This window comes from Pagrus pagrus, assembly GCF_965226575.1.
Source record: "Pagrus pagrus genome assembly, chromosome: 15".
Taxonomy (NCBI): Eukaryota; Metazoa; Chordata; class Actinopteri; order Spariformes; family Sparidae; genus Pagrus; species Pagrus pagrus.
The window spans coordinates 15,684,022-15,706,743 of NC_140199.1; the positions used below are offsets into that span (position 1 = coordinate 15,684,022).

The window sequence follows — 22,722 nt, forward strand, 5'->3', positions numbered from 1 at the left end:
TCCGCCACATATAAACAAAGTAAAACAGTATGAAACTGTGTTGTCCTTTAAGGTCAGTGTGTTTATTCAGTCATGAAAACAAAGAGAGTTTGTTTATTTAGTTTGTTTAAGCATAAAAATCAGTCATTGAAGATCTTTCTCTTCTGATCTGATTAAAAATTCATCCCCAAAACTAAATAGTGCACCTTTAAAGTAGACTTGGTTTTTGTGTGGATTTTAAGTGACAGTCAACAGTGTGTTTGAGTGTGTGTTTGAGTGTGTGTGTGTGTGTGTGTGTGTGTGTGTGTGTGTGTGTGTGTGTGTGTGTGTGTGTGTGTGTGTGTGTGTGTGTGTGTGTGTGTGTGTGTGTATGTGTAATGGAGGAACATGCTCACATCCATCCTCCTGGATTACAGAATTCAATGTCGGCAGATGGGACGGACAGACAGACAAATTATTCTGTCCGTCTCATTTTCTCGGACCACTACACAGATCAATTATTTATTTCTCATGTGGTCCCACGTAAATAAGGAACTTTAATGCATCCCACATACTGTGATACATTAAGACCACAGCGCTGATAAACACCCTTTCAGACTAATGTACTGTACAAAGTAGAAGAAGATTTCTGGAGGGTTTCATATTTTACCTGCTGACAAACTGCTCTCTAAATCTCACATGGAGCAGTAATCTGTACACCATCTTGGCCCATATTGTTTGAGAGCCATAATCCCCCAATGTGCTGTTAAAATCCCTCAGGTTACAGGCCACACTTCCACTTCTGTTGCCTCGGGCTAATCTCAGATTATGGTTATTATCACAGTTACATGAGAAGTGAAAGGGGACTTCTCAGTGGCTTATGTAACTTTAAAAAAACTGTCAAAACCATTTCATTTGTGAATAAATGTGACATTAAGTTGTGATACCTACAGATTCAATTCTGTGATGAATATATAACAATTACTGAGTCACTCACAATAAAAATGTTAAATTTTACAAGGAGAAAACATAAACCTGGTAAAATATTGATAAAGAAAAAGAAAACTTTTTAAACATACAATTAGTCAAATTTGAATTCCTTTCTTTGACAGTAAAGTGAATTTCAAACAAAATAAAAATAGAAACTTTTCTTTAACCGATTTACCTGACAGTAATTATATTACATGATTTGTCAATATTGTGTTTAATTGAGAGTTCAATCCTTCATAGTTTTTAATGGCATTCGTTCTTGATGGGACATAATTGGTGGAAATGTAAGATTAACTGGTACATATCCACAGTCTTAGCCTTTTTAAAGTTTGTTTGCATCATCAGCTGTGGTGAGTTGTGCTACCAGATGGCAGACTTTTGGTGTTTGTGACACATGGCTCTGAGTGAAGCCACGGCCAGATAGCCCAGCCCAAGATAATTGGAATTTCATTAAGGTTTTGTTTGTGTGTGTGTGTGTGTGTGTGTGTGTGTGTGTGTGTGTGTGTGTGCACTGACTGTGTGTATATATGCGTGTGTGTGTGTTTATGAGTCCAAATGGGTGTGTTTCTCTATGAGCAATATTGAGGATGGGGGGAGAGGGCAGGGACTCCACCTGCTGCCACCTGTTCATCTGCTCCTTCTTATAAAAGCTGCTCCCTCACTGTCTCCAGGACCACAGACACCTTGGACTCCTCAGGCTGTCCACTATCTGGAGTTACAAACATTTCAGCACCAAAGAGGACAGACAGTTGGACATCAGCCAGGCTGCAACACTGAGGAAACCTCTGAGGATAACTGAAGCTGGAACTAGAAACTTCTCTGATAAATCTGCTGACTTGTATCTGAGTCTTTCTGATCTGAGGACATACACCGGTTTGATCTCTTCATCCAAAAATCATGAAGTCTCGTCGACCCAGCTGCACTGACTCTGGATCCGAGTTCTCAGAATCGGACTCCAAGAGCCCGGAGAAATATGAGACCGCCACGAGGCGGCGGATGGCTGCCAACGCCAGAGAGAGGAAGAGGATGCAGGGTTTGAACACAGCCTTTGATCGCCTGCGTAAAGTGGTCCCCCAGTGGGGCGAGGACAAAAAACTGTCCAAGTATGAAACTCTGCAGATGGCCCTCAGCTACATCATGGCCCTAAACCGGATCCTGACAGACGCCAGGAGGCACAACGCTCCTCACAGGCAGTGGTTGGACCTGCAGTTTGACTGCGTGCAGCCTGAAAACTACCCGTGCCTCATGAGGTACGACTCTCCGACTGAACAGGAGTACATCCACTCGTCCTTCTCATATCAGTTCGACGGCCATCAGGTTCACGCATAAACTGCTGCCATGTGGTAGATGATCAGTCATGCTGTTGGGTGTGAATAATTTTCCTTCAATCTAGGAGACAGTAAATACATTTGTATTGCATTATTTTCTTTTTGTATTTATTTTTGTATGACAATCAGAAAAGCTTCTATTTCAAGTGTTTGTTTTTTTTACTTTTGCAATGTTGAGCATCTTTTTGTTCAAAGTATAGCAATGAAAGAAATGTAGTGTCATTATAATGACCACTAGATTGTACTGAAGAAACAGGCAATGATGTATTTTTATCACTTATTTTGATATGGCCCTAAAATGTTGTGCAATGTTCAATGGATTCTGAGAAAATCATTGTGGTCTTAGTCAATATGTAACTATTTTGTCAAAGTGTACGTACATGTTTGTAGAGTTGAAAAACAGGTGTTATTTTTCACATGCAGACCTCTATTTTGTTGAATTATAGTTTTTGATCCAAAATAAAAACTATTTTGTATGAAAAAAAATCAGTTTTCTTCTTCTTTAATGTCTTCTCTGTTGGGTATAGTCGTAACCTTATTTTGATGGTAAAATATGAGATTTTTTTAACATTGGTAATTCCATTACATAATGTGCAAGTTGGTTTATATATTTTTTTTAAACATACAAAGCTGATTCCTTGTTAAAAAACCTTTTAAAAAATGTATATTGGCAAAATATAATCCCAACATACTGATAATATTTAACTCAATAGAACTTTTACTGCATAACATTTTCATTTCAATAAAAACGTCCTCTTATTTTTAGAAATCTTTGGCATTTTAACCCTAATGATCTCACTTTGTCTCCTTTGTGATGTATAAAAAAGGCTATCAAGGAGAACAACTGATTTACAGCAGGTCCTTTGTTTAGTGTGTCAGGTTCTCAGTAGGAGTAATGGCAGGTCATGTCGGCTGCACGGCCTTGCTCTGCACCCTGGGGAATAAATCATCCCTTTTGTCCTCAGCTCCTGTGCTCCGAGATAAGACAGTATTACGTCAGAGGGGAACCAAATTCTAAACATTTAAGATAAACTTATTTTTAAGGAGACCAAATACTATAATTTAACCTTTCTATTCTCAATTTTCATGTATGAAAATAACACATTTTGCAGTAGTAAACTGTTTCAAATCTGCCACAGGATGGTCGGACGCCCTATGATCCACAACTGTCCATCTTTGGAGCCACACAGCTACAGATTTAAATGCTAATCATCGGCCACTGAAAAGTGATTGTTCCAGATTTGAAAGTTTGAATAGTGGCACAAGCCACAGCAAATTAAGGAAGCCTGTGTGCCAGATCCTGCCACGGCTTCAGAGTGGGAGCAGAAATTAAACTCTATTGTGTGGTAATGGCTGTGTGTAATCGCTCTGTTCAGAGCCGCTGGAGCATGAACGCACATAGCTGGACCCAAACTCTATCTGCATTAAGTAGAAGACATCTACAGTGGTGCATTAACTGTACTCTCTAACTGCTAATATGATAATGCAGTTGACTGGGGATTTATATTCTTGTTATATCATTTCATATTCCAGTTTGTTTAGTTAAATGTCTGCACAAATCAAACAAACACGTACAGAGATAAAAAGATAAATACATAGATGGATGTCATACACCAAATTGTATACAACGAAATAAGCAAATAATGAATATATAACTAGATATTCCTTATTTCCTCAACAAATTTTAGTCAAAAACATTTAAATACTGTGATGAGTGTGGCAGGAGGCCTGTTGGTTTTGCAGAAGACACTTGGCCCATAGACGAGGTGCCAAACACTGATACAGATGGTCACAGTGATTCATATGCCACGATGAATGTTTGCATACCTAATAAATGCTTTCTGACAGTTGGCATGTCAAAAATGAATAGACGGCAGAGTCAAAAGTGCGTAATGGTAATGAGGCGGAGACCGTCCGTGACACTGCAATTACGCTCTTCATTAATTCAGTCACAGGCCGCAAACAGTTGGTGACAGAAAATATAATCAACATGCAATTAATTGATGTCCTCAATGGGAGCACGTTATTGGATGAGTTGTTAATCAATAGTGACAACAATGTGCTCAGCATGGAAGTAATTGAGAGGGCAAAACAAATTAAAATGGCTTTGAACTGCTGAATTATTTTCCCTTGCAACATGGCTGGATGCTCTTTTTATCAGACATTTCCAACAAATGTAAAATATTTATAATTAGTATTGTGGGGATTTTTTTTGTCAAGGTATTTTTATCATTTCAGCTCGTCGCTGCCAGTTCAAAGGAGGATTGTTCGTGAGAAGGAGGCAGCTGATCAATAAGTAACATTCTCTGCTTTCTGGTCACATCAATTGAGTTTTTTACCAAATGCACTGCCTATTGGGAACATGAAATCATTATTTATGAGACACAATTGGTAACACTCAAATCTAAAAATATAAGAATATAAGAAAATATCATATAAATATAAGTTTGAAACAGGCTAAAGATTAGACACAAGCTCAGAAACACTTTGAACTTGTAAGTTTATAGCTAATTAAACGTAAGTTAATAGTAATTTAACTGTTACGAACAATAAAGCACTTTATAAACCATGTATTAAGCAATTGTTTATTGTTAAGTTGCAACTGATGTTTTAAATATTTTGTGATTGGTCAACAAATACTGTGTTGTTCATCTATAAACATTATTTAGATGGCCAGGTTGCAACTGATTTATAAACCTTTACAATTGCCTAATAAATGGTTTATAAAGCAGTTTATTGTTTGTAAACAGTGAAATAACTATTAACTAAAGTTTAATTAACAATTTATTACTGATGGTTATTTGCTGTGTTTTATTGTGTCGTATTTCAGTTTGTGTTTTATATTGTTCTGTCTGTATTATCTTGTATTTTTTGCTGAGTTCGTGTCTGTACTGGGGTTAGGGTTATTTGTTGAGTTTGTATTTTAAAGGCTTTGGCTTAAATGCTGTAGTGTGTGGCAGTTTATGCTACTTCCTTGTCCCTATACAAACAAACACTAAATAAATAATATAAAGTGTTACCACATGCTCTTATTGATTGATAGTTTAGATTATACGACTGACCAAATGTGAAGTATTTGGTTAAACCTTGCTGTGTGCCCATGCAAAACAGGACGCAAGCATGTCAATGTCGTGTTATTACAGCATTTTACAACCTAAATGTGTTTGAACTCAACCTCAAGACTACAAAAGCTCCAGCAGAGGACCAGCAGCTCCTCCCTCAACAAAGCTGATGTCATCCACTCTTTACAATCATCTCTCCGGCAGGTGTTCAAAAGCTGCCAACACTGCTCTGCTTCGCTCTCTTGTCTGATCTAAACACCAGCAGGTCACACAGACAAACACAACATGAAGTGCCTGAACAACCGGGCCGACAGCCACCTGACCGGACAGGTCGAGTGCGAACTAGACAGCACTGGCAACGGCGCCTGGGTGAACCAGGGCTTCTGTAGCTCCCCTCTGCCTCTGCCCAGAGCTGTCAGCACCATCTACAACCCCCAGCCCCTCTTCCAGGGCTCCATGGACAGCATATACAAACAGGACACGCTCGGCCCATTCCCAGAGGAACCACCCTCCGCTGACCAAAGCCTGATGAAGAAACAAAGAGGCTGCTGCTGGTTTATCAAAGGTAGGAACCCACTGAGCGGAGTTCAACACAGTATTTCTGCTCTGTCATCTGTATAACTAGTTAAATGAGTTCAGATGGCACCTGGCAAATAACTTGATAAGAAGATTCATACCCCTTGAAACTTTATTGGCTACAGTCATAACATCATAGCAATGGTTTAATATGTTTGTTTTGTTTTACTGTATCTACTGTAAGTCATCACATTACATGCTAAGTTAGTTGGTCTGTACAGTTATAACTATAATAACAACCCTGATTCCAAAAAAGTTGGGACACTGTAGAAAACATAAAACAGAATGTGATAATGTGTGAATCATTTTTGATATATTCTCATTTTAAAATAATGAAAAGACAATATATTGAATGTTTTAGCTCATCATCTTCAATGAGTTTTTGTAAACATTCCATAGGTTTATTGGTAACAGGTGATAGTATCAGTATTGGGTATGTAATGAGCGTCTTTGAGGGGCTCATTCACAAGCAAAGATGGGTCAATGTTCACCACTTTGTGATTGTATAGAGGATATAACTACATTGGCTCGGGAACACTTCATTAAACTGTTGCCAGTAAACACAGTTTGCTTGTAAATGATCTATTTTTACTCAACTTTGCAGTGTCCCGACTTTTTTGGAATCCGTGTCGTAACCCTGACATAATGTTCGGTACTGGTTCAGTATGTCTCAATATTTTTCCCTAAACATTTTTTCTTGTTGGCTTATCAATTTAAGTCTTTAGTGAAACATCACTTCATTGCTACTTCAGGATGAAAGTCAATACATCCTCTGCATGAAAAGGTCTTGAAAAACAGTGTCCGCATCTTGTACGCTGTACTCTTTCTGAAGGCTTGTGGGGCACAACACTGACTGAAAACACCTCAAACAACAGAGAACTGTTTGTCCGAACTACGCTACGGGAGTTATTGGTCTATCTGGTGTTCCTGGTGGATATATGCCTCCGTAAGTACTCTACTCATATCAGCTCATGTCTATCACTGGCACTCAAAATTAAAGTAAAAAATAATGTTTATTTTGCTGGTGAAACAGAATTTGCAAGCAACTTTTAGCATTTTCTACAGGCAGTATCACAAGGGAATGTGTTTATTCGCCTTGAAAATAAATATACTTTAAGGAAAGTCCATTTAAAAAACTCAAATTTTAAGCCTACTTTCCAGGACATTCAAAGACGCCAACTGCTAAATACCCAAAGATTCAAAGTTATCACACACACACACTCACACAGAGGACAGGACAGAGTTGACAAATCTAAATTTCGCCAGTGTATTCTGACTATCATTGACTGACTGTCATTCAACATCCTAACATTTCTGCCAAGTGGCTTTCATCAGAGCAAAGCCACTTGGCCAAAACATTAGCATGAGATTTGTTAACTCTGTCCTGAAGATTTAACACATTAGATCTTTTTCCATGAAGTGAATTGCATATTTGTTTGTTGTTCACATATTGATGTACCTCACGTCTTATTTAGCATGTTTCAAACAACTGTTTGTTTTAGCAACGCTGATCAGTTTGTCGAAGTGCTCACCATTTGGATGTTACTGTATAGGGTACTTTTGACTGTTTGATTTACCATCAAAAGCCTCACAAATGCCCTCCCCATCCCTCTGCCTGGTAGTCATTGTCCAGCTGAGCATTAAGAGTGAAAGGGACATAGGCATCTCTTGCCTTTTAGAGATAAGAGCATTTGGCCTCGTCCATTGTTGCTTTGTATGGGTTAGATTTACATTGTTTGATGAGGCTATTTGCGTCAGGCCAGCTCTTCAAACAAATTACAGCCTCTAATCTGGATCCATTTGACTGCAGTCACATAAACACAGCCAAACAACAAGTCCTCAATGAGGCATTGCGTGTCTGGTCCTGAGCGGTCTTATCTGGGCCCGTTGAATGGAGCAACATTTAGAGCTGAGCCTGAGCAAAGCCAGATAGGAATCAACGATCGGGCATTAACAATGTCATTACGTTGTCTTTCAGTGACATACGGTATGACCAGCTCGAGCACCTACTACTACACTAAAGCCATGACGGACCTGTTTGTGAATACAGCCAGTCAAAGTGGGGTTAAGTTTCAGTCCATTAGCACCATGGCCGACTTCTGGACTGTGAGTTTTCCGCTACATTCAAATCACTCAGAAATGATTATATGATTTATTCAATGTGCATTTCAAATGGCGTCCACTCTCTTGTTATATGAACAGTATGCCCAGGGCCCTTTACTGGACGGCCTCTACTGGACTAAATGGTACAATAACCAGTCCTTGGACAGCGGAGACAAGTCCTTCATCTACTATGAGAACATGCTGCTGGGAGTTCCCAGAATGAGGCAGATCAAGATCCTGAACAACTCCTGCAAGGTGCACAGTGATTTTGAAGATGAGATCACAGGATGTTTCGATGTTTACAATGACAAGAAGGAGGATGACCTCAGCTTCGGCCTCATCAATGGCAGCGCGTAAGCCGCTCACTGATTTCCTTACAGGGTTACTGTGGGTATGCAGTAAGATCAGAGAACTACAACAAAATTGTCTTTTTCCTCTGCAGCTGGACCTACCACACAGAGAAAGAAATCAAAGGTTCCTCTCACTGGGGCTTGCTAACCACCTACAGTGGAGCAGGATACTATCAAGACCTGAGTCTGACCAAAGAGGAGAGTGTCATCACACTGAAGGAACTGGTGGACAACCTGTGGCTTGACCGAGGAACCAGAGCGGCCTTCATCGACTTCTCCACTTACAACGCAAACATCAACATGTTCTGCGTAATCAGGTAAAGACCACCATTGACAGTAGAAGCTTTATCCTCAAATTGGTACCCATCCATTGGTTGACCAAAGTTTAATCCACTTCTTTCAGGTTGGTGGTTGAATTCCCAGCGACCGGCGGAGCGATCAGTTCCTACCAGATAAGAACAGTCAAGCTGATTCGCTACATCACCACCTGGGATTACTTCATCCTCGGCTGCGAGATGGTCTTCTGTTTATTCATCCTCTATTATATTGTGGAGGAGATTCTTGAGCTGCGGATACACAAGTTCTCCTACTTCAAAAGCATCTGGAACATACTGGACATCATTGTCATAATGGTAAGAAAATGTCACTCGTATTTGATTCAAACACGTCCTTTTCTCTGATTCTGCTTGGCTTCAAAGTAGTAAAACTATTCTCCTTCCCAGCTCGCCATCGTTGCCATTGTATTTAATATTTTCCGAACAGTCAAAGTGGACAAGTTGCTCGGCAAACTGCTGGAACAACCACAAATCTATGCTGATTTTGAATTCCTGGCCTTCTGGCAAACACAGTACAACAACATGAATGCAGTGAATTTGTTCTTTGCGTGGATCAAGGTAAACTATTGACATCTTTCACACAAACACATCACTCAGACTTACTAAAATGATCTGGTTTGTGCTTCATCCAAAAGTTTTCTCCTCTTGTCCTTCAGGTTTTCAAGTACATCAGTTTTAACAAGACCATGACGCAGCTGTCCTCCACACTGGGTCGATGTGCTAAAGATATTTTGGGCTTTGCCGTCATGTTCTTCATTGTGTTCTTCGCCTACGCTCAACTTGGATATTTGCTCTTTGGAACAGAGGTTGAAACTTTCAGCACCTTCGTCAAATGCATGTAAGAGGCGTCCAACAAACAATGGCTCAGCAGGACATACAACAGGATGACTGAGCAGTGACGAATCAAACATTTTCTTTCTTTCTGCAGCTTCACACAGTTCAGGATTATTCTTGGAGACTTTGATTACAATGCCATCGACCGAGCCAACAGAGTTCTTGGGCCAATCTACTTTGTCACCTATGTGTTCTTTGTTTTCTTTGTTCTGCTGGTAAGTCATTCTGCTTCCCAAGATGTTTGATTTTAAAGGATAAAAATGAGTATTCTCATTATCTCTTTATGTATCTTTCCCCCAGAACATGTTTCTGGCCATCATAAATGACACATATTCTGAGGTAAAGGAGGAACTCTCATCCCAAAAAGATGAGCTACAGATTACTGACATTATCAAACAGGTAAAGGCAATTAGATTGATGTAGAAATAGATACATATATGGATAAAGTTTCACAAGAGATACAAACAGAATTGTTTTCTCTTATAATTCAGAGCTATATGAAGACATTTACAAAGCTGAAACTTAAAAAGGAGAAAATATCGGATGTTCAGAAAGCGCTACGATCTGGATCTGGAGAAATTGAATTCAAAGACTTCAGAGAAACTCTGAAAGAGTAAGTGACAAAACATCACAATGAAAAGCATGTGCTAATTTTAGTGTTAAATGTAACCCTTACCGCTCTGATGATCTCGTAGGATGGGACATGCTGATCATGAAATTTCTGCAGCCTTCTCACGGTTTGACCGTGATGGGAACCAAATTCTAGATGAAGATGAACAAGAGAGGATGAAAATCGAGCTGGAGGAAAAGAGGGTGTGTGTAACAGTCTGTACAATTTGATTTACAAGATTTCAGTCATTTTTTGGATATGTTTCTTATTTAGTTTGAAAATAAAATACATGTTTCTAACAAATGCAGACAAAGATGTGTTTTCATGATGGTCTTCATATTTTTCTGCCAGGATGCTCTCAGCGCTGAACTCAAAAATCTTGGAATGAATTACGAGAAGGAATTACTGGAGAAGCCTCCTGTAACATCCAATGAGCAGAAGAACCAATCCAATCACACCTTTGTGGATCGGGAACAGTTTCTTAGGTAGGGAAGGGGTTTTACTTTCAGTCTATGAAATGTCTTTAATTGTGTTTAAACAAAAGAACTGAATTGAATTACAACAATAACCTAAAGTGGAATTGCCTTTCTCTTAACATGAAAGACTGACAGCACAAGTTGTCCAGCTTGAGAGCTCTGTGGCCGGCATCACATCCAGGATTGAGTTGATTATGGAGAAGCTGGGATTACAACAGAAAGTTAAAGGGAACCAAACTGCAGGAAAACTGACTGTGACCAACCATGATGTGAGAATGGAAATAGGTTTAAGTTATTCTAAAACCTTGAATGCACCAAATGCTTTATCTTTTAAATGGAAGACTCTACGTTCTTAGTTTAATTCTTATAAATACAACAGTTTCATTTTCTATTACCCCTATCCAGAGTGATGAAACCGTCTCAGGTGGGAGCGTCCTGGTTCGTGTGGACAGAGGGCTGACGCCAAGGAGATCAACGGCTCGGTCCAACTCTACACGCGACACTCCTATGTGATCGACCTCAAGAAACACAGTCACGGTTATATGGCAGTCAGCTGACACATGAGGATGAACAGGTCACACACCATCAATATTATTTTCTTTACAACATTCGAATGTTCAAAGGATTCTTCAGGTTGAAAGTCACAATTAAGACTGTCAGATCAAGAATAATGAAATATTTAACACTTTCCTTCAGCTGCTTTAAAGTACTCATGTAATGGAGATATGTAAATACTGTATAAACGTGCACTAGTGCTAATATAATAAACTGGTTAAAGTTTAAGCTCAGATACAAACAAAGTATGTTTTAGATGAGACCTGAATTCAAATCTACTTATTATTAATGTTGTGCAATATAAATTTATTTCAACAGTAGGTTAGGAAAATAAAGTTACACATTATAATCCAATATTAGCCAGTATATATGCCACCTAACATCTGACTGAGTGAGTTCTTGCCTTGCCTTAGTCATTGAATGTTCCATTACAGTTGCTCAAAAGCTATCAGCGTCCTGACCTGTTTGCAGTTTAGTGACACAAAAATAAATAATCGTTTTTGTTTTTAATGTTTGGTTTAATAATTGTGTATCACCTTTGTCCACCTCCCGAGCTGCTAAAACATCATGTTGTAACAGAGCAAATGACATCTACCTAAACATGACATCTATCTAAAAATATTACATCAAACATCACATTAAATATAAAATAATTAGATCTGGGACGTAAAGGATGTTTTTAAACACTTCCCGTCATTACTGCAAACAAAAAGGGTGAAAAGGCTTTTGAGCAAAAACACATGCCGTCTAGCGTATTTAACATTCAGGTGGTAAAAACTTCAGAACCTCAGTTTAATAATTGTTAAATGTCACTTACTGTCTAGTAGGATTACTGAAACTACATCAGTGAATTTATGCTTTGCTGTCAGAATTTCTATGTAAAGTGTCTAATAAAAGTACAGAACGACCAGGTTCAAATGTTTCTTTATTTGAAGTGACTTTTCAGTTGATTTCATTCGTTATTATTAAACATCACTTCTGTTGTTCAACGTAAATGTATTATGATCATAAAAGCAAATTGCATTTACATTCAATATCTTAAGCAACAAATATATTACATGTCATCAGTGTGCAGTTCAAGCTGAAATCACCCGCTTCCTGCTACTTCCTGAAAATGGCACACAAACTTAAAAATGGGAAAATCCACAGTGGAAAAGAATTTGGATTTGTAATACAGCCTCTGTAAATAACACAAAGTTTGAATTTACTGACACATCAATTAAGGCTTATTCATAAATTATATTGCTGAAATTTAATGATGGCATTTCATTTTATAACATTCTACCTACAGTATGTACATTATCTCTTAAGTTTCGTGAAGGTTCGTGACCTAGGTTTATATTTACACTCTCAGCCAACATGACCCTGTTTTGTTACATGAACACCCCCCAGCCCAAATAAACAAACAAAAACATTATCAAGTTTGTTGGCTCGTATGCCTTGAAAATGAGAGTGAGCTTAGAAGGAGTGTGATACTCTGTACAGAATGGCACGTATGCAAATTAAATCCAAATGACAGGATTTTTTAAAAGAAATCCTCTTGTCAAAATTTGCCAGTAACATTTTAAATAGTTTAGGTGGATGGAAATATTCTGCAAATACTGAGAAAATGCAGAATGCACTAAGAGGCAGAAAAGGTGCCCTCTGCCCTGACAAATCAATGACATTAAGGAAACCTTCCCCTTTCAGCAGAATAAACTTAAAGTAAAACAATCATGATTCATAGTAAGCATAAAACATTGGACATTTGTTTTTACACAATCGTGTGACTAAAGTACAGCATTTTGAATGATGATAAAACATGATGCAGTATGATTAGGGGCTGGTTTTGGTGCTAAAGACTACGTTTTTTTGCAGAACTCTCACAGACATTAGAAAGTAATGACTCTAAACTAAGGAGAGAAATACTTCAGATTCAATATTTTTCTAGGAAACCAGCCCCAGAATCAGCACACAGAGTCCACGACCTTTACAAAGTTTGGGGGTTAAGCGGTTTTATACAATATTTCCTTTATATAGTGAGCATGTGGTATAGCCTTTCTTTTGAGACACATGGTTATAAATGAGTTCAATTTAGGCAAAATTATGGTTTAAACTAAAGTTCATCAAAAGTCTGCAAAGAACATGCTGATCACTCTGATACAAAACATGAAAAACCTAATATTTTTTGCATTTAGAGCTGTGTATGTGACATTTTAATTGTACACAAAATTTACCCAAGAGATACCACTTAAAACTCCTTTAAAGCCACAGTTGTTTATACAAATAGTTGCTTCACATATACTGGAAAGGTAAACCACCATTTCCGCGGGGCCTCTATTCACAAAGCATTTTTCATTAATATATCAAAAATGGACTGAACGTCAGGCTGTGAGCTGAAGCTAAGCCCAAACCAACTTTTAGCAGGTTGGTTCAATCTTGTGCAGTTTGTAGCACAAATTCATGACCAATCATACCCACTGTCATATCATTGTATGTATGCCCTTTTAAAAACCAACCTATACGACAAATATTAACTCATTGATGCATAAGGACTTGAGTGCAGTTATGTCTTCTGTTGTATAAAATGACAGGAAAACGCCCCAAGTATGACAAGTAAAGGAACATTTTGAAAAGTCTATAACAAACAATTTTTCACTGAAATATTAAAAAACATATTGGCAAACTGAGAGCAGGTATTGCTATAGCTTAATCATTAATGTCATAAAGTTTGAGGTTTACAGGGATTTTAACCCTTATCATGGTCCAGAGAGCTGCTGGACATAAGTGTGCTTTTAGCTCCACTAAAATACTTCACTATTAAGTTTCTATGTGTACATTTCAAGATATTCAGATACATACAAACATTTGCTCAAATTTTGAATCTGGGAGTGAAACAATTAGTTTTGAAGGAATACACTGACTTTTTGATAGTATGGCCCATCGGTCAAATGACCTAGTGTGTGATGAGAGGAAAGGCATCCGATGGTCTCGATAAGATAGCCATCCAGTTAGGATCCTAACATTGCACTCCTCTTTGTCACACGCTGGGTAATGTTTTCATACGGCCACACATTTTAAGGGTTGGCTTGTCCTTTAACATCTAATAAGACAGTTGGTTTGGCTTTACTTCAAAAGCCCAAGAGCACTTATCCATAACAGAACTATGAATTTATCATCAAATAAACTTTTTAAAAGTTCTGAGTGAAATGAAAACTGTCATTAAAAAACATAATTCTTAAACTTGTTGTTTAGGAGCAACTATAGCTACAAAGGCTTTGTGAATATGGCCCCTGACCTTCTTCTACCACAGCAGCTGTCCCGATGAAAGAGTGCTGTGTGGTCTAAAAGGGCTGTCAAAATACCCTTGGCATCAGGTTTAGTTTAGGGCCAGCTCACTGCGTCTGGTAGCCAGCCATGCTGAAGTTGGCCAGGTTGGACATGACTGGACCAGGCTGGGCTGCAGCTTGAGCTGACGGAGATCCAAAGCTTCCCACCCAGGCTGGAGACTGAGACTGCCTGTAAAGACACACAACTGACCAGTTAGTATGTCTGTAGTCACTGCGTACAAAGATCAGCTGTGTTGTAAATAGAGGTGTCACAATTCTCAAAGAACACGATTCGATTTGACTTTCAATTTTAACTTAACGATTCAATTCAGTTAAAAAAAGATTTCAGCACTGATGGCTATGCTGTTGTTAGAGTATTGCATCTGAATTTGTAAAGATCAACAGATCATTGGTTTTATCCAATTATATCCTATCAAACTGGGACTGTGAATTTCTGAACGACCAAATACCAGTGTTACTGATGCAGCTTTTGATTTCCATGATCGAAACTGAAAGCTCTTTTTGATCAATTTTCAATTTAAAATCAAAGTCATGACACTCCTACGTGTAAAATATTTTACATTTTATCTTACAAACAGTGTTTTAGAGTTGAAGAGTGGTCAAGTCACCATCCATCCTGCTCTAGAGGCATTTAATGACTCTGGTATGTCTTCACGCCCATAACAGCATAATCGTACAATAAGTTCATGAATTAACTGAATACATACTACTGGGTGAAACTCACTCTACACCAAATCCTTGCTGGTTCCACGTCTGGCCATACATGCTGTAGGAGGGAACTTGCCACCCATTGGTCACGTACTGCCCATACTGCTGCTGTGGATTCCCATAGAGCTGGTTCCACTGCCCCCACTGACTGTACTCAACCTGAGTGACACCAAGACAGAGAAATAATATGTTCAATTAGGAAAAAGTACAATTACAACACCATTGTTAATTAAAAAAGGTATACAAATGCCATTAAAGTATACTTTTGATAATCTTGTCAGTTTTACTCACCTGCTGTGGATTTTTTGCCATGTCAGGAGATTCTTTTCCCCAGAAGCACTTAACTATGTGTCCTTCGATGACTGTGCCATTTACTGAAACAATGGCATGGGCAGCACTGTCATGGGAGGAAAACCTTAAAAAGGAAAACAGCAGCTTAGAAGTAAAATTATCAAACAAGATTTCTATCAGGTAATTCAGAAAAGAAACAGTATGGAAACCAACTGGTCCTTGATAAGAGCAGCAAGGTGAAGACAAACATAACAGAAAAGGCCACTGACAATGTGTCAAGTGTGTTGACTGTCCCACCACTGAGTCATGCAATGTGCTTGTGTTGACATCTAGAGGCCAAATGCTGCATTGGACTGAGGCACTACCTGATGAAGGAGTATCCTTTCTCTGGGAAAACTCTGATCTCCATTATCTGACCAAACGGTGAGAAGGTCTGTCGCATTAGGTGCTCTGAAAGAATCAAACAGAACATTGCTTTATGTGTTTACCTCTTCGGCTTTTTGAGTGTATGGTAAGTGATAAGACTACTGTTGCAGTGTGACAAAGAAAATGCATCTTGAGAGCACAATACTTGCCTGACAGTCCTGATTGGATCCCTCCACAGTACACGGTACAGTTCTGTGGACTGGACTGTGTCACTACGTCATCGAACCTCAGATGCTTTGAGCCATCTGAAAGAAGAACAAGAAAAAATGTGTTAAGGGATGTCAGACCTTTATTCACGTTTATGCTTAATGTCAACCCAAAGTCACAGCTGTGATTTACGACGCCTCTGATGAAATTATCAGCACTACATTCTCAGTTGTCTATAATCAAACTGATACATTAAAGCTAAAAATAAAGTCTGGCATGGTAAGGTATGGTCCTTGCAGGGGCACAATGTAGTTTTGCTGAAGAAATTCAAACTCAGAATTTTAATATTTACAATATCAATGAGGTAATAATACAAACATAGAAACAAAATATATATTCACTTTTTCTGAAACTGAATAAACAAGCTATTCTCAGAGGAAAATAATCTCCCCAGAAAACTGTCTGGAGCTAGAAAGGTGGTATACTTTGCTCGTATGGTAGTACTGAGTCTAATGAGAGATGAAGACAGGAGGGGAGACATAATCCACTGTCTATTTCATCCCCGGCTCCGAAGTCTCTAAAGTCAACTTGACAAGTGAGTGCCAAGTGTTGAGCAGTTGTGAGTGCACGTCACAGGCCTTGCAGGACAGCATTTGTGCACACGGAGCAGAAACACTACCACATGGGGATACTTTTCCAGTCTTAGATGTTGTTCTATGTGCTCGTATCACATTTACACGCCTGGTTTTTATGTGTGCAGGCTTTGAGATTGCTTCCTCTAAAAAAGTAAAAACAAAATACAAATAAAGACACTAACAAATCTGCTTGAATTTTTGCATTTAGCGTAGTGTGCAAAGGAAGTGGGTCAACTGAAGAACCGAGATAATGTTTCTGACTGACTACCACATGGAAATGATTGAGAAGCTCATACCGACTGTGCTGAGAAGAGCTTTAATCACCAAAAATAAGTAAAGCCTCTGTGTGGGTGTACATTGGATGTGCAGGGCCTTTAAAACTTACTGTCCTGGGAACTCTTTGGAGCTGGCGGTTTACGAGTTGCCCAGTTGGTCCTGATTTGGCGTCCTCCAAGCCACTGTCCCCCCATGTTAATGATGGCGTTCTCTGCATCCTATGAATCCAAATCAAACACAGTTAACCCTCTGGATATGATGAATCTATAAAGTTTATTAGGGATCATAATCAGTACTAAAAATATAGAAACTACTGTTTCTAATCACAGTAATACCGACACTGGTTATGGTAAGCAACACTCAATGTGATGTTAGATGGTTTAAGTTGTTGTGACTATGAGTACAACTATGATTATTAATCTTATTTTAATTACTGTAAATGCATTAAAGTAGGATAATAAACAGAAAATAGAAATAACCTTCAGTCTGTGTTGTTGCACTGGAGCCTTACCAGTTTGTTGAAGAAGGACACAAATCCATACCCCTTTGATTTGCCTGTCGTCATGTCCTTCACAACACGGGCGTCCCTGGAGTGAAACGTGAAAACAACTTTAGTGTACTTTCCAGTTGTAATACTTCAAAGTCAAACGAACCACGCAAAACACACTGAACTGTGAATCCTCTACACTGTCCTACATTAATGTACATTAGCTATCATGACCTTGTACTGAGCACTGACTCGTAATATAACTTAAAAGCAACACTTGAAAATAAAAAAAACAAGTACAAATACATGCAGCCTACAGTACTGTTTTTAAATAATTTCAGATGTATTAATGGATCCTTGCCACTAGAGCACCACTTCTTGTTCAGTCTTCTCAATAGTAGGCTATTGATTTAAATTCACAAAGGAACAGATTATATGGATTACCATGCATTCCTAAAATCTGATGTTGGTGCTCATCCTACAAATAGAAATATATATAGAAAATATCAAAAGAGAAAAAAGGAATTAAAAGGCATACATGGCCTGTTAACAGATTTCTTTATTTTTCCTGGTCAATTCTTTACCACCAATATGGAGTATGGAGTTTGGGGAGCTGCAAATTTTGAGAAATTGACATTTTCAGAATTTTTGGAAGAGGATCATTGCACTACAAACAACACTATGCAAATCAAAATGAGACAATTTAAACATAGATTTAGAGGAATACATTGAGTATTGGAATTTGTTAATCTAAGCTAGATCATGTTAACACATAGCATCTACAAATAAAGACATATGGAAAGAATGGAATAAATAGAGAAAAAAAAACTACATCTGAGTCTCCAGAGTGCACAGTTCCTTGCTGTTAGCCTTCAAGCTCCTGTCCAATCCTATGAGCATTTCTGTAAAATAACCAAAGTGCTATTACTTCACTGAGACCCACAACTAAAAGCTGTTCAGGTTCATACACACAGCTTACAGTTAACTGACATACAGTTTACTTACCACACCCTAAATATGCAAAGAAAAGCAAAAGTAGGCTAAAAGCTGACACTGTAGTCATAAATACATAGACACACAATACACAGACCACAAGTAAGTAACTGCAATAAAGTGCTTAACAACTTACAGGAATTGTGTTGGTTATTAATAACTTTTAATTAATAACTATTAATAATGAGGCTGTTCCAAAAAGAACGCATTACATAAAACTGTAAGAGGTTCAGTCTTTTCTGATAATAACTTTCCTGTGATACTTAAATTTATGTTGGTCCATCATCAACTATGTTTACATGCATGGATGTAGTGTCACAGATGATATGAATTTGACAAAGATGAAGCTGTCCTCCCGAAAACCAACAGTCCATGTTGATTTCCAAACATTGCGTTTCACAAGAGCAAACTTGGGATTTAACTCTTTGTGTTATCTTTTTCAGTGTACATTCAGAGTAAAAGCATAAAACTCCCCAAACCTGCTCATCTATCAGTCTGTCTATCAGTAGTCAAGGCCTTACTGTGTAATGCAAGCTTTTGTTTCCCCTTTACAGTTTCTGTCTCTCAAATTCATTTTTGTGTGCTCTTTTGTGAGTTTTATTTGAATTTATTTATCTATGATGGGTGGCCATTTTAACAGGAAATGAGGAAAGAATTTATCTCAGGTCAGATGTAGCTCGTAAACAGTGAAGAGGGAACAAAAAACTTACAGGATACCAGCTCTTGTGGACCTGTGTTTCAAATCTTTAAAATCCACATACTCTTTTTCACAATATGTGTGAATTTCTTAATATTTTTAATATTTCCTGTTAAGTCAATACCCATGTTGTATGCATGTAAACATGGTCATAGATGGTTGTTTCAGAGCATAAGCTTACACAGGATTATCATGACATGCCTTATTATTAACCAACTTTTAAAAAGCTTGCATTGTAACATTAATTTATTGTACTGCACATACAAAAAGAAGTACCCTCTAAAGTGAAAACTTACGAGATTTTCCCAAAAGGTGCAAATGCAGCCTTGACGTCCTCAGTGGTAATCTCAGGGCTCAAATCACCCACAAACACATGGAAGTGATCTATAGAGAAGCAAACAACAAACAAACAAACAATGAAAAGGAACCATTTACTATTCTCCGGCAAACCTTGATTGCAGCAAATTAGAAAATCAATAGGTGAACACTTACTGGATGTGTCTTTCTTCTGGCTACTTGGAGTGGTGGCCCAATTTACTTTGACCTCCTGAAAGCAGGGAGTTAATAGACAGCATTTCAAAATGTGACGTTACTTTAAATGAACCTTAAAAATAGACGTTTTCTACACAACGAACAAGAATTACAAGGGAATTCAGAAACAGGAGCCACCTAACCTCACATTTATTTTTAGACGAGAAGAACTGTCCTACCTTTCCTAATATCTTCCTCCCATTCATGGCTGCGAGGGCTGCAGCAGCATCTCTGTGTTCAAAGAACTCCACAAAGCAATATGGGTCATTGCTTGTATGCTGCAAGGGTAATGGTAAAATTACTACTTTGTGGAAATGTAACAACTGAAATCACCATCTTTCATACATTTTAGGTGAAAAGAGGCACCTGGTAACCCCCTTAATGTGAATGATAGGACAGGGGGTCATAAAAAGAAACTCCAACACTCTTGACTGCTTACCTCTGTGATCATTTTACAACTTTTACAAGGCCCAATCTGGGTGAAGAGCTGCAGAATCAAAATTTCTGTAACATCCCTGGAGAGGTTTCCCACATACCTGGAGGGGAGAGAGAAGGTCCATTTTGTGAAAGCTGTTAAATATTACTTCAGGTAACGATGAGGTGGTAAAGATAGTGATGTAAACTGACGCACAGAGAGTGTATTTCGGGTATTAACGGTACCTTATGGTTAGTGACAGTAGGTTATTAAAATGATGTAATTTACATAAGCTTGACTGACTTGACTTTGCAGTAACGTTACAGGCTGGCCCAGCGTTAACATTAGTGAAGGCTAGTTAGAAAGTTGCCACTGCTAATGCTAACAAATCACACATAATTATGAACCTAATGATAATTGAGTTAATCTGACGTTAGTGGGGAATTACTTGTTTAGGTGGACTGTTTACCGTTACATCACGTCTGTGTAATCAGCGGGTAACGTTAACGTTAACTAGCTAAGTTAGCCACCGGTTCCCGACGTTAGCTTCGTTAACGATATCCAACGCTACTGTCGGACGCCTAAAATGACTCACAGGGTTTTGGGGTGGCTTTCGTCGTCCATGGTCGATGCCGACAGTCACCAGGGTAGAAAGCGTTGGTTACAAGCTAGTTAGCCAACGTTGGCCGACTCCAGTGTACGCGGTCAACAACAACAACTAGCTAACTAGCTCAGAAGCTAGCTGACCGGGCGCCAGGACATACGTCACGCTAGGAAAGCGTGCGTGCGTGCGTGGTCACGGCGACTACGCCAAGTCGAATCCTAAGTCAGGTCACCTTTTCTTCCCTGAGATCCTGCAGCCTCACCTGCAGCATCTCAGGCAAGATTAACAAACTGACCTTGTTAATTGATTACTGTTGGTGTAAGAGCTTTATGTTTTGCTGTAACCTTTACAGTAACAACTGAGATGTGATGATAAAGGCTTAAATAGTCTAGACATGTTTGGTTTAGGTGCTTTAAAAGCACTTGAATTGTACTTTTTAAAAGCTGTAAAAATATCAAATTGTTCTTTATTTAGGCAAAGTTGGACAGTTTAACATTAGAGAACTTTATCTTAATAAATGGAAAAATGGGTAGGTAGAAAAACAAGTCTATATTCTAAGTCTAATTATCTAATCTAAGTCTCATAATGGTATTATTGTCCAATGTATCTCACCTGTTTAAAAGGAATGACAAGGAATTACTTGTATTATAAGTGTTGATATTCAGTGAAATAAATTGAATCTAACAACAAATATTTTTTTAAAAGCTTATTTATTCCTTTTTCTCATCAAAAAGAAAACATTCCCTTCCCATCACTTTAACAATACTGACGCCAAACTAAAAAACTGAAACTGAAAACATGAAATGAACACAGACAAGTCACAAGTCTTTCACTTCCGAGTCCAAGTTGCGTCTCAAGACTTGACTTTTTTTGTCAAGTCAAGTTGCAAGTCATCAAAATACTGACTCTGGTCGACTTGGGTAGACTTTTACAACGACTGGAGTCCAACTCAGCTCGCAAGAATTTCATACTAGAGCTCAAAATAAACTGTAATGAATGCTTAGAGATGATCTCAATGTCCATGTAGCTTGTTTGCTATTGTGAAGGTCTAAATTATAGCCAAGTTACTTAGCGCTGACTAGCCTACATGATCCACTTTAATTTTATAGTAGCGAGGCTGGTAGTTGATTTTAAACTAAGCTACAGCACGAGAATGGGGACAGTAGTTTAAGATTCTGCCTAACACAATCTTGAGGTGTAACCAGGCTGTCTTATCTTGTGTAGGGACAGATAACAATGAAGAGGAAGGGAAACATTTCAGGCTTTTTTTTTTTTTTTAGAAAAGAAGCACAAATCAGGCACAGATCAGGCCCAGACAGACCCCAGCCCCAATGTCAGATCACCATTTCCTTTATTAGTGTAAGGACCCCCTGATAAAGCCTTGCCCACCCTCTGGCCACCCCTTGTATAATAGTCTTGTTCAGCCCCTGGTTTAAATCAAGTTGAATCCCAAGTCAAGTCTCTTTTTCTTCCCTGAGATACTGCAGCCTCACCTGCAGTCTCAAAATGACAAAGTTTTTACAGTTTCAAATTAGGATCATTTATGTTTCGCGAGATGATTAGTTCATCAATAACACATACAGTGTTTCTATTAGGCTATATTAGGCAAAGTCTGGAATGGTCTGGAAGTAAGATACTTTTATTTTGAAGGGGAATACAAGAGTACGCTTGTTTTAATCACCAGCGTTCGACGGTTGACGGTAGTCGCTCGAACCACGGAGACCTTTCTGGAATCTGAACTCAAGTCAGTCCAGTGTGAGCACGTTTTGAATTAGACATTCATGTTTTAGTTAACAAATCTCGTTTTATAATAACAGTGTTAATTTATCTGTACATTTAAAAAAGGAGTATCCACTGTATTGAGTTCTGACTAATAATGTTGACTATTGACTTACTACAACAGCAATTATGATCATCATTACATACCAACATAAATAATAAAATAAATGAATATATAAGCAGCCCATACACGAAGTTTATAAGAGTGTAAGTGAAAAAAGGGCTGT

At 38.4% G+C, this 22,722-nt stretch overlaps 3 protein-coding genes across 4 annotated transcripts; 2 read left to right on the forward strand and 1 right to left on the reverse strand.

Annotated features, from left to right (window-relative positions):
* Positions 1-1,675: 1,675 nt before the first annotated feature.
* Positions 1,676-2,715, forward strand: atoh7 (atonal bHLH transcription factor 7). Its single transcript, XM_084374757.1, has one exon. It carries the CDS (start codon positions 1,846-1,848, stop codon positions 2,275-2,277), a length of 432 nt encoding a protein of 143 aa, XP_084230883.1. The 5' UTR covers positions 1,676-1,845; the 3' UTR covers positions 2,278-2,715.
* Positions 2,716-5,623: 2,908 nt separating this feature from the next.
* pkd2l1 (polycystic kidney disease 2-like 1) lies at positions 5,624-11,760 on the forward strand (the record flags this gene model as incomplete). Its single annotated transcript, XM_084375276.1, has 15 exons — positions 5,624-5,903; positions 6,747-6,860; positions 7,893-8,020; positions 8,117-8,370; positions 8,460-8,684; positions 8,771-8,999; positions 9,090-9,260; positions 9,359-9,540; positions 9,631-9,751; positions 9,837-9,935; positions 10,028-10,149; positions 10,232-10,349; positions 10,498-10,631; positions 10,750-10,891; positions 11,028-11,760. 15 exons carry the CDS (start codon positions 5,624-5,626, stop codon positions 11,133-11,135), a joined length of 2,427 nt encoding a protein of 808 aa, XP_084231402.1. The 3' UTR covers positions 11,136-11,760.
* Positions 11,761-12,085: 325 nt separating this feature from the next.
* Positions 12,086-20,901, reverse strand: tial1 (TIA1 cytotoxic granule-associated RNA binding protein-like 1). 2 transcript variants are annotated; one of them, XM_084376006.1, is made up of 12 exons: positions 20,708-20,901; positions 20,137-20,233; positions 19,877-19,975; positions 19,659-19,713; positions 19,463-19,550; positions 17,501-17,576; positions 17,099-17,207; positions 16,081-16,176; positions 15,871-15,955; positions 15,506-15,629; positions 15,231-15,373; positions 12,086-14,675 (listed from the first exon to the last, which is right to left on the reverse strand). In XM_084376006.1, the coding sequence occupies exons 1-12, from the start codon at positions 20,734-20,736 to the stop codon at positions 14,552-14,554; spliced, it is 1,125 nt and encodes a 374-aa protein (XP_084232132.1). In that variant the 5' UTR covers positions 20,737-20,901; the 3' UTR covers positions 12,086-14,551. The 2 variants fall into 2 exon arrangements, with proteins under 2 accessions (XP_084232132.1, XP_084232131.1); XM_084376005.1 differs by having other exon boundaries at positions 19,463-19,713.
* Between the last annotated feature and the right edge of the window lie 1,821 nt (positions 20,902-22,722).

Coding starts and splice junctions, on each gene's coding strand:
- atoh7 (XM_084374757.1), top strand. CDS start 1,846: ATGAAGTCTCGTCGACCCAGCTGCACTGACTCTGGATCCGAGTTCTCA.
- tial1 (XM_084376005.1), bottom strand. CDS start 20,736: ATGGACGACGAAAGCCACCCCAAAACCCT. Junction 16,177..17,098: donor TCCAAAGAGTTCCCAGGACA/GTAAGTTTTAAA, acceptor TTCTTCTTTCAG/ATGGCTCAAAGCATCTGAGG. Junction 15,956..16,080: donor GATCCAATCAGGACTGTCAG/GCAAGTATTGTG, acceptor TGATTCTTTCAG/AGCACCTAATGCGACAGACC.